This window comes from Sardina pilchardus, chromosome 6 (genome assembly GCF_963854185.1).
Source record: "Sardina pilchardus chromosome 6, fSarPil1.1, whole genome shotgun sequence".
NCBI lineage: Eukaryota > Metazoa > Chordata > Actinopteri > Clupeiformes > Clupeidae > Sardina > Sardina pilchardus.
In genome coordinates, this window is record NC_084999.1 from 29994225 (window position 1) to 30006713 (window position 12489).

General features: G+C 45.5%; 1 protein-coding gene across 1 annotated transcript; it reads right to left on the bottom strand.

Moving 5' to 3' along the window:
* Positions 1–11999, bottom strand: ifnlr1 (interferon lambda receptor 1). Its single transcript, XM_062539350.1, has 6 exons — positions 11465–11999; positions 9702–9819; positions 5434–5603; positions 4919–5230; positions 4178–4305; positions 1–3552 (listed from the first exon to the last, which is right to left on the bottom strand). Exons 1-6 carry the CDS (start codon positions 11505–11507, stop codon positions 2404–2406), a joined length of 1920 nt encoding a protein of 639 aa, XP_062395334.1. The 5' UTR covers positions 11508–11999; the 3' UTR covers positions 1–2403.
* Between the last annotated feature and the right edge of the window lie 490 nt (positions 12000–12489).

A 12489-nucleotide genomic window follows, 5' to 3' on the forward strand; every position in this document is an offset into this window, starting at 1 on the left:
TTTAAAATTTATTTATTTTAATGTATTTAGTGTGAACATGGAATTACATACAACAGTAGGCAACGTGGGGGGGGGGGGGCAAATATCGCTGTCAGTATGACATACAAAAATAAACCTGTCTTACACTTCAGAGTTCTGGCTTCATGATAACGCTATCACACAATCCTTTGAGGCAGTCGTTATGAACTGGATTTTACACCACCATTGGCCTCGCCCACAGGGCATCAGCTGGGCCTGGTGAGAAATATATCTTCATTACATGGGGACGGGAGACTTCCTCATAACGAGGGACAACATCGCAGAGCAAACCGTTCTCTACAACTGTTTGCTCTACAATTCCTTTTCATTTTCGTAAAAAAAAAAATAATACCATAAAACTAATCATAGTGATTGACATGAGTATAAAATGTCAAGAAAGAAACACACACACACACACACACACACACACACACACACACACACACAGAGTACACACACACACACACACACACACACACACACACATACAGACTACACACACACACACACACACACACACACACACACACACACAGTGTACAATTAATAGATAAATGAAGCAAAATGCGCTTAAATAAAGTGTGATTCAGTCTGGTATTTGCAACTTCTCAATTTGGCAAACAAATGAACATTATTATAACTTCACAATAGGTTAAACAGATGGCCCAGTAGACATCAGAAGCAATAAATTATTCAAAAAATAAGCTTTTATCAATATCAATACCAAGTGGGTTTACAGGAAGAGTAGCATGCACTATTGACTGAAAAACAGTGCTTCACAATGCTACACTGATGGCATCCCACTGATGCATCATTCAACTTCTGAAGTCATTGCAGTCTGCACTATATATAGACAAATCAAGGATAAACAATAATGAGGATTACCATCTCAATATCTGAAGTATTAAGTTTCTTACATGACACATACAGAAATGACTATACCATGACATGGATCAGGGGTGGGGCACGGTGGTGATGAAACACATGGGACAACATGTGAAGGGTGTGTGTGTGTGTGTGGGGGGGGGGGGGGGGGGCGGGTATGTTAAATTTAAAGTATAGAAATCACTGGATGCAAATGCTACAGTTAGGCTGAGCTTCAGTCAAAGTGCTTAGAGAGGAGAATGGTAAGGAAAAATATACGTAGACACTGTATACACTGAATATATACATTGTTAGGTCTTAAAGACAGGAGTTGTGTACCATAGGGGAATGATCAAAAGCTTGTCAAAGTCTGTCTGTACACTGAAACGTGTCCTGATTTACTGTACTGCTTTTGTGAGGAGTTAGCTGTTCAAACACGCTGTGCTGCTTCTGCAAGGATTTAACAGATTTAAAACCTTACTGGAACAACTGAGAGAGCTGATCCTCTCACCACACGAGGAAGTCCTCCACCAGGGCAAACTGGCTGTGTGTACATGCAATCCAAACACCATAATATCCAATCGTACAAAAAATAAAATAAAAAAATAACTCACAATCTTTTTGTCTGTGTGGTTTTCAGATACTGCTACAGAACACTGCTATACAGATATGTTTTACGCTTAGTCCCAAACTTTTCAGATGTACATTTTCTCAAAAGTTCACGTTTAGGGAAAAGGTCACGGTAAAATGTTACGACAGTACTCTCAGTGACACTGAAATATTTCAGATATTTCCAACAAGAATTCCAACATGGCAAAGCTGTGGTTATGCTCAAATAGTGGGTCTGTGTTTGTCCTACTGAAGCATATTAGGTAACCCTGTACGCTCTCTTAAAGGTAGAGTCCGAGGCTTTAATCAAATACGCTCTCTTGCCAGATTCATTTCTCTGCACAGTTGCATAGCTGTCCACTCTGTGTGTGCTCACAAACACCTGTTCAGACAAAGTCCTTGTTCTGTAAATGGGAAACAATGTGGCTTACATCAAGCCGTGAATAATTCCTGCCAATTAACACATTGAATCAAAAGGGAATGGAATGGAGGGGTGTAATCTAATTGGCCGTTGAGCTCCTATATCAACAACCTGCCATGGGCTCTACCTTTGACTGTCCAGTCTTTGTCAGACATCATTTGAACTAGCAACTCCCCACATGTGCTCAGTCTACCGCACAGGTGGCCCCTTCTCTCGCTCTCTCACAACCATAACAACGGAATGTCCACCCACTCTGCATCCAGAGCATCTTGTTAGTCTCTGGAAACCTCCAATTACCCTCGTTATGCTTGGCATCTCGTTAGTGTCTGGGTCCTCGAATTACCCTGAGCTCTGAATCTGTAGCATCCATGCTTTTAAAAAGTCTCCTTTGCGGGCCTTCTCCTCGTCCTCCTTCTCCTCGTCCTCATCCTCCTCCTCCCCGTCTCCCTGGTCATCCCCCTCTGCAAGGCTGACCCAAGCACTCTGCAAACTCACCTCTGCCCGGTGAAGTTCTCAGGGACCGGCTGAGGAGGCACCCAGTTCTGTCTGTAGATTGTTTGGGAGGTGCTGGCCAAGGGAGCAGGGCAGAGCTGCTCTACGACAGGAAGGTAGGAGGTGCTGGTCTCCTGGGAGGAGCTGGTCAAAGGAGCAGGGAAGATCTGCTCTTGGGTGGGAAGGTAGGAGGTCGTCTCCTGGGAGGTGCTGGTCAAAGGAGCAGGGCAGAACTGCTCTTGGGTGGGAAGGTAGGAGGTCGTCTCCTGGGAGGTGCTGGTCAAAGGAGCAGGGCAGAACTGCTCTTGGGTGGGAAGGTAGGAGGTCGTCTCCTGGGAGGTGCTAGCCAAAGGAGCAGAGCAGAACTGCTCGTGGACGGGAAGATAGGAGGTGGTCCCCTGCGGAGATGAGATCACCTTGTTTGAGATGTAAGTGTTCGTCGCACATGCCTCCGATTCCTCTGATTCCTCTGATTCCTCCGATTCCTCCGATTCCTCCTGCTGGAAGGGGTACGGGTCCCACACCTTGAGGCTGGAGAGGCTGGGATGGAAAGGAGACTGCTCCCCGAGCCCTCCCCTCTCCGGCTGAACTGGCAACAGCGCTGTCTGCTCGGAGACCTCCTCCTGCGGGTCATGGTCCCCGATAGTCCAGGGAGGGCGGAGCAGGAAGGGCACCTCAAGCTTGCCATCGGAGGAGAACTGCAGGATTAGAGGCCCAGATTGTGGACTTTGGGGGTCTCCCTCTGCAACCTCACCCCTCTGATGCCCGTGCAGGTCCGAGCCTGATGCCAGGGGTGGGCTACTCACACCGCTGAGGCTGGGCCCCGGTCGTGTGCTTGTGGGCGAGCTCTCGTCCTCACTGCTGGTGTGCACGTCTACTGTCACCACTACGCTGTAGGGGGGCGAGGACAGGGCACTGCCCTGGGAATCCTCACACGGTGACAACTGCTGGGTGCTATACGTCTGGCAGTGCCAAGGGTCTGCGTGGGTGCCTTGTGGGGCATTATAGCCCTCGTGTTTGCTTGTGGATCCTGTCTTTTTGTCAGGCGTTACAATGTCAGCAATAGTGAATTCCTCTGGTTGTATCTTGATTTCGGAAATGTTGGTTTTCTCACTAGTCAGAGGTGTAGAGGTGATGCCGACAAAATTCTGTGTCAAGGCAGAAATATAGAAATGAACATTAGTTAGATTTGTGAATTGGAAATCTAAATGGGTAATCACAATGGCCCTGAATAACATTACTGCACATTTCTTTCATTTAACAATAAACACTAAATAAAAGACATCCACAGAGCTATTTACCTATTTACTGAAAGGATAGAAACAAACTTTCTGTGACGTGTGTTTGAGATAAACATGCAAACAAGCTTTCATCAAGGAAAAGGAATTCTAACTGTGGAGGCACTTGACAAAATGACATCATGTGTGCTCCAGTGGCAGCCAAAGAATCGTTGATGGTATTGCTCTTTAACAGATTCAGAAACCTCATTTCTCCCCCTGCACATGGTTCAGATAACAACCCATCTCTGTTGTCAGCACCTCCAACAGTTTTGAATTGAAGTAGAGCAAAGAGAAACCACCACATCAACAATATTTATGTCTGTGCTTCTGTAATAGGAGCAATTTGAGGAACTGTTCTCATTTCTCCTAAGTGTACTCTGTTTTTGAATTTGCATACTGTATAGCCAGGACATTTTCCCCATTTCGACTGACAAGAAATGAGGAGGAGGAGTTCGTCCTCTGTTAGGGGAATTCCCCACACAGGCCTTCTCACCAGTGATTCGGGCTTGGCGCCCCTCCTCCATATCAGGAGACGCCAAACGAACAGTAGGATTGCAACGAGCAGGATCAGCACTATCCCAGCCACCAGGAGGTACAGGAATCGCCGTGACTCCACATGCTCTGTGGACAGTTAAGAACACAAGTAGAATCCTCAGCCAGAATTCCTCAACAGAATTCCCACTAACACACTCATTAATAGAAAGCTACACGTCACTCTTTGTACTGTCTGTGCCTTGAAGTGATCTGTCCTCCTCGTACTATTGAGCAAGCTGGGACATGTTCTTGTTGACAAGTTAAAAATGTCGGCTGCCTTTGCATGCGTAGTACTGTAGATCTCTGCCTTGCAGGGCTGAAGTGGTGAAATCACTTATCAGGGATGATGTCATCATGGTGAAATACCAAGGAGCTGTTTCCTCGTTGGTTACCGTAAGACTTTCGTAAGAGTTCTTTCACATGAATGAGTTAACAGTAGGAAACCCTGGAAACTCCCCAAGGAGTACGGCAGCTGACAGCAGCAAGTGAAAAGTCTGAACCTACATTGTGCAATGAGTACCTTTGATACCTTTTACGACAATGCCATTTGACATTTCTTTCACATACTGTCTGTATCTACAGTACTAGGACACTTCACAGAGATTAAAACTTCATCTTCTTTCCTGCTCTTTTGAACAAACAGAGGCTGATCAAGGAGATGATGTCCTGCCCTAATGCCATGTGGTACATCATAACATACCTGGTGAAGTCCTACAAAATGTGAAGGCCTTGCTCTGTGGTCGTCTCCACAGCTTTTCGATGTTGTAGGTCACAGAGCCACAGTACTCTGTGTCTCTGTGCAACTTGCTGATGACAAACAGTTCAGATGTGTTTGTATGGACTTGAGCAATAGCTTTTCCTGATGCGTTGTGCGTGAGAGTGATCATGTAAAATGGTGGACGGCGCAAGATCTCCACCAGGCTCCTGTTGTTTGGGCCCATCGGAAGTTTCACTCTCACAGTCATGACAGAACCATTGAATGTCACATCCGCATCAGGTGCACCCAGCTCAGCTGTGAAAGACAGAAATTAAATATTGTAAATGAAGATATACTAAACAATTTTGTGTGTAGCATTATGGATAGTAAAATAACTCTTAAAAACTCTGATCTTACAATTTGGCATTATATACGCTGTTGTCATTAAGTTATGAATTGAATCACATTGTGTATAGCTTTTACTGAATGAAAAGTTGGGAGGATGAGGATAGGCTTACAATCCATGAGGGGAGAGAATCGTTCTGTCTCTCCGATTATCCTGCCGCCGACCTTCACCTGTGCTACGTACTGGGCATGAGGTCCAGACACAGGTGTCTCATCGGAGAGATCACAGGAAAGAGCTGTGATGTCCTGGCACCCAATCTTTGGTTGGAAATCTTCGCCGTACCTTCAAAGAGACACACATGAGTCCCTCCAAAGACACTTTCCTGCACATTAACATTCAGCTCGCAGCCAGTGAGGTGAAGTACAAACTAGACAACCAAATAACACAAATTAATACACCCACTGTGTGTTCGCCTTCAGTGCATTAATTAGTGAGATACTTATTACGGCGGTCTATAAACCTGTCCGGCGAAATCTATGGACGAATAAAAAAAAAAAAAACAATCCTGCACCTGACAAGCGTTTTTAATGTGCTGCTGCATCACTCTCTTAGACGCGCTAAAAATAAAGTCCCTGATATTGCCGCAGTGGGAACCGAGAACCCTGAGACCCGGGGGAGAACGTGGCAGCTGGGCCCGGGCTCCTCTCGTTCCCCGTGAAGTGACGGTAATAAAAAAATAAAAAAAAAGCAATAAAAAAGTTTAGCCGGGTGAGAGCTCGGGGACGTCAGATGATGAATGCTGTGCGTCTGGCACCCCACGGGGCTGCGGGACAGGTAATTAGCCAAGAGGGGGACAAAATGGCTGATTCATTCATTCTCTGTGAGTAGGAACACTCCCACACACACACACACCCCCAGCCCCCTACAGCATGCCCCATAAAGAACACTGAGGCAGCAGCCCCCTTATTTATTCGCTCTGCTGCAGGGGCTGTGAGATTGTGCGCTCTGAGTGATCGGGAATGAAACATGAATCTGGCAGAAGAGTGGTGATGGGCTTAGCGTGTTGGTAGAATATGAATTACAGTGGTTGTCTTTTTCCGATTGGTTGTTTTTTGAAGAGAAATAAGAAGCGTGCAAAAAAAAAAGAACACAATAATAAACAAACTAAGACAGGGTTTTCAGGCTCATGTTGTGTCAGTGGGGCGAGTTTGTTGGATGACTCATTGTCATGGTAATTGGCCGGGTTTCCCAGATTCATTAAGAAGCTCTTAAAGTAGCCTACTAAGAACTTCTTAGGAGCGCTCTAAGAACGTTCCTAAGAAGTTCTTAGCACTTAAGAGCTTCTTAACGAATCTGGGAAACCCGGCCATTATCATCTCTTCTGCATGGGTATCAGTTTGGTCATGTACTCCTTTACTGCCACCTCTTCTGAGCAAACACGGATTATCACGTGCTGCTGCCATTTACGTCTCTCTCCTTCTTGAAATGCCCAACCTTCCCTGTCAGCAGCTTAGACAGTATATATGACTACACTGACATGATGTAATTGTCAGTGCAGCAAAACACTGCATTTCTCCTTCTCTGCATCTTTCATTCTGAGGATGGTTTGCAGTGTTAGGTTTAATTAAGTTATTATAGAGATATTGCTGTAATACACATAGTCGGCGACTATTGGATGTGAATATCAATTTGATTTATTTTTTAATTTCCCCTTCCTTCTCAAAATCATGATCATGACACCTGCTGGCCAGCCGGGCCGGATCTGGCCCCCGGGTCGTATGTTTGACCCTCCTGAACTATGCAAACAGGTAATAAACAAAACAAACAAATGAAGCCAAACATAACCTGTAACTTTGGTTAAAGATTTACTGTGTCTTGAAATGCATGTTCATCCAGAATTTGCTTCTCTTTTCCTTAGTGTATGTCATTTTGCGTGCAGGACTAAATCACACAGTATATACTGTATATAACATAGATAGATAGATAATTAGATAGATAGATAGATAGATAGATAGATACTTTATTGATCCCCAAGGGGAAATTCAAGGATGAGAAGCATCCTAATTCAACCTAATGAGTAGGACACAGTGCAATAAAGACCTGATTCACCTCTGATTCACAGAGCCTGCTCTAAAGTTGACTAACACAACTCAAGAACACGTCTCAGCATCAACAGTGTGTGTGCTCGGTATGAGAACGCAGTTCTGAACACAGCTGTGTAATCAGAGGACGATGCAGGAAGCACGAAGGTGACGAGGTCGAGAGGGAGAGATGAGGAAAGAGAGAGAGCGGAGAGTCGAGAGAGGAGAAAGAGAGAGAGGGAGGAGAAAGAGAGAGAGGGGAGAGAAAGAGAGAGATAGGGGAGAGAAAGATAGAGATAGGGAAGAGAAACAGAGAGATGAAGAGGAGAAAGAGAGAGGAGAAAGAGAGAGAGGGAGGAGAAAGAGATAGATAGAGAGGAGAAAGAGAGTGAGATGGAGGAGAAAGAGAGAGAGGAGAAAGAGAAGAGAAAGAGAGAGAGGAAGGATAAAGAGAAGAGAAAGAGAAAGAGGGAGGAGAAAGAGAGATAGGGAAGAGAAAGTGGCGTATGCTCAGAAATGCCAGTTCCACATTAGAGCGGAATGAGCCACTGCTCTGTCGGCCAGAATGACTCCATCTCTGTGTGTGTGCTCTGAATGCCTCTTCCTCTGCACCCTCCCTCAACACCGTCACCACCACCCTCCCTCACACTCGACATATCTTCCGTTCTGACGATCTTTCCTGCTTGTTCTCTCTCTCTCTCTCTCCATCTAGCTCCCTCCATCTTCGTATCTCTCTCCATCTCTTGCTGCCTGTTCTCTCCTCTTCTCACCTGTCTTGGTTTTCTCTGTATTTATGTGACGCACCTCTGTATTCTGTTATTTTTTGTATATCTGTCTCCTATCTTTCACTATTTTTCTTCTTCTTCTTCTTCTTCTTCTTCTTCTTCTTCCTCTTCTGTGTTTCTCTTGTCTCCTGATCAGACTAAAGCCCCAGCTCCCTGATATTCGGCTGGAGACGGGGCTCGCTGATCACAGCTGTGACTAATGCAGACGAGATATGTGGGGACAGGGAAAGGACTTCAGTGGTATTTCACACATTACGCCTCTCCAGAGAGAGAGAGAGAGAATGTGATGTGAGAGTATAGAAAAAAGGGAGGATGATAAAGGGGGGTATCAACATAGAGGAAATCACAGAGCGAGGGATAGAGACAAGAGAGGAGAAAGCTGGCTGAACACTCTCTGATTCTCTGAACAGAGAAGAAAAGGGAAGAGAAGAGAAGAGAAGAAAAGAAAAGGACACGACACACTCCTCTGCTGTAGACGAGTGCTGCTGTTCTGTCAGTGATCCGGCAAGGCTGTGGGGTTGTGCGAATAACTTCAAGGAACAGGGATCAAAGTCTTGGAACGATGTGGCCAGAATTCCTGATGAGGAACACTCCGAGAGTTCACACCACTTCCCAGAAAGAGCCAGACGAGGACACAAAAAGTTTGTGTTTTTGGTAGAAGAAGACACCACACAAGTGTGAATCTATATTCCAGGTTTATCCCAAACAATGCAGACCACAGGCTCATTCACACAGTCACTGTACAGTCATTTCCTGTATATTAGCCGCATTGTGTATAAACCTCAGGACAGTGTTTTACGCAAGTAAAAAGAAACAAAACCACATTAATACCATATTAACTGCTCCCATGTATTAACCACATTGCTGAAGAAATTTAGCAAAATCAGTGTAAAAGCAGCGGCTAATAGTTGGGAAATTGCAGTAATCAAAATAAATACCTGAAACCTAGTGAGATGTAAATAAAAAGGGGTTGAATCTGGGCCTAGGAAGAATCCATTAAGCTTACATCAGCACAGATCTGACTCATGGAGGTGCAGGAAAAAGTTTAGTTTCAATTTTGAGACACAGCATTTCGGCTTTGAGGAATTAGCCATCTGTTAAGAGCTACTTTACCAATATCCAAACAGTGCTGTTGAAAGTTGTCAGAGTTATTACAAGACGGCTAATTAAGATGGCTGTCAGACGGGACAGCTACGTGCTCATCGTCTGGAGTTGTTTCGCTGAGCGCAACTGCTGTCTACAATCCGCCAACGTCTGTCAGCTGTTTGCTCTTAATTACTGTCAAGGTACCTACAGTACAGTACGCATGCTGAAGACTACCACCCACACACAAACATACTTAATCGCACACACACTCACTCTCTCTATCTATCTAGCTGACGCACACCCTCCACCCCCCTCAAACACGCATGGCATAGCAGAAAACAAACACACACACACACACTTCTCTCATTGACATGTGCAGTGCACTGTGTTTGAATCACACTCATGTTAGCATATGAGATCCCCATAGTGTAGCTCTCCTTATTTAAATAGGAAAATAATGTTTTAACAAACATAGCATTGATACTCACGAGTTGTACTCCACGCTGTAGAAGAGGCTCTGGTTGTCTGGAGAGTCGTACTTATCCCAGCGCAGCACATTATGGAAATTTTCGGATTGAAAGTACACTTTTACAGTGTTTGCATGGTCTACAGATATAGAGGAGAAGGGAGGAGGGTGTCAGAAAATTCAAATAAGTTTGTATCACTGGCTGGAAACCTGTAGCCTATCACTGTGTGTGTTGCAACGGCTGACCTCTATCTCTGATTCCCCCGGCACTATGTAAATGTCCTGTATATTTTGGGGGCTTCACACTTGTTTGATGGGGAAATAAAGAGGGAACAGGAAGTGAGAGAAAGAGATGGGGGTGGGAGGTGGATCGGAATCACACACTGGTCCCCATGGCAACTTTGACCGAATATGGTTAGGATGCTGCCACTCGTGCCACGACTCCCGACAACTCTCTGTATGTGTTTTGTCTTTGTCAACACTGTTTCTCACATGGGTGTGCCTGCTTGACATAAACAATTTCACAGTGCTTCCTCCTATGGGTATATCTATCGGCGGATAGACTGGGGGGGGTAAAAGCAAATGTGTCCTTGATCAGTAACAGTCAGCCTTGATCTCTGACGCTCTGCCATTTGTCTTCGCATTGCAGGTGACAGCGGCACCCGGGGCTACTGCCATGCATTCTGGATCCCCTGGGTAAAGTGTATTCCATTTATAGCTCTCAGCTGCTGCATGTGTGTGTGTGTGTGTGTGTGTGTGTGTGTGTGTGTGTGTGTGTGTGTGTGTGTGTGTGTGTGTGTGTGTGTGTACTGTAGGTGTGTGTGTGTGTGTGTGTGTGTGTGTGTGTGTGTGTGTGTGTGTGTAAAAGAGAGAGTGAGAGATAGAGTGCCATTCATGTTCAGTGCAGTTAGGCTGAAGAGATTAAGATTAGTTGCCTTTCACAGCTTTTCTAGCCGATATGAAGAATGCTTTTGTTGACTTTTGTCACTGTTTCAGTTCAGTTCAGTGTACAGTATAGCATGAGAACGGGGCATGCCGGCACAGAGCACTTGATATCTCATCTTCACATGTCAGAAATCACCACTGAGGGGGGAACATTCCTCTTTTGATTTTTCCGTTGGTCAAGACGCTAAGACATGCCCAAACACACTCACACTCAGACATCTACCCACCCTTCTCAATAACACCCAACCCCCAACCCCTTTCTCACACACACACACACACACACACACACACACACACACACACACACACACACACACACACACACAAACAAAATGATCTCCAGCTAAATAGTGTAATTGGCATTTTGATATGACAGACACAGGAAATCATGTAGTCAGTCTCTCACGCAAACAAAACCATCACCCTAGGTTACAGGTAATGGCTCCTCATCTCATCCAGGAATCCAATTCTGGTACATTCCACACCAGACTCATCATGACTGCCATTATCCTCGTCAGTATTCTATTCATTCATGTTAATCCCAATAAGCTGCTATGAAAAACATGAACCTCACCATTCTTTCTGTCTCTCTGCACTGCTCTGGGGTCAGTTTTGATCAGTTCACATCAGGGGCAGAAACTTTGCATGGGTCTTTAAAAGTAACTGGCATAGGGCCACAGCACACTACTGCATAGTGGATAGTCAATGTTCCAGAGGAAGTGGAACGTGATAGACCACTGTACTGTGTGCAGTACTGTATGTGGCATAATAACTCCAGTGGCCACATTTCAGATATCGGGTTACAAAGAGCATTGTGTCAAAGAGCAAGTCAGCACTCACCTGAGGAGCTGAACGCCAAGACAAGATACGCCAGTAGCCACATATCCAACAGCTGAGCGAGCTCGGTGCTGATGATGAGGGGTTCCCCTCATACACACACCCACTCTCACATGCCCAAAACAATGAAGTCGATGGCCGAATTCCTGAATTCCACTTCAAGGCAGCAGAAAGTAAATCCAGCAGTGTACATGTAAATCCACACAGGTGTGTTGAGCTGGCTGAGACTCAGGTGGAGGTGAGCGCATGTTGACCCCTCTTCTCTAACCCTCTTGACGGGATCCTGCGAGCTGAGACTGTGAGCAGACCCCTCTTCTTCACAACTGCTCTCTCTCTCTCTCTCTCTCACACACACGCACACACACACACACACACGCACACACACACACACTCAGAGCTCAGGTGTGTGAGCCACCCATCCACAGGTGTACCTGCAGCAACCGCACGTGAACTTTGGACTGCCGTTATTACCGCCTTCTGCTTTTTTTTTTCTCTCTCCATTACTCTTCTGCCTCCTCCCACCGTTGAGGCGTCTCTTAGACAGCACACGCTCACGTCCGCGGTGTACTTACTAGCCTGCGCACAGGCCTGTTTTTCAGGCTTTCGTCATTTGAGCAGAAAACAATACTCCTTCCTTCCCAGAAGGAAAACAGAAAGCAAAAGGGAGGCATAGCCGTAACTGGTGTAAAAATATTACAAACATGCACATACATGTGTAGATGTATAGGTGTGTGTGTGTGTGTGTGTGTGTGTGTGTATGTGTGTGTGTGCGTGTGTGCGTGTGTGTGTGTGTGTGTGTGTGTGTGTGTGTGTGTGTGTGTGTGTGCCAGGGATGGAAATTAGCACCAGCCACCAGCCAAATGCTGGTAAAATGTGAGAGTGGCTGGTAGATTTCAGACACAAAGTCACATTTTAACATTGAGTGGCTGGTTCATTTCACCAGAAATCTGCTATTGGCTGATAGATTATCACATTTTCAGATTTTAATTTCCACCCCTGGTGTGTGCACGTGTGTACATAAGGCATTC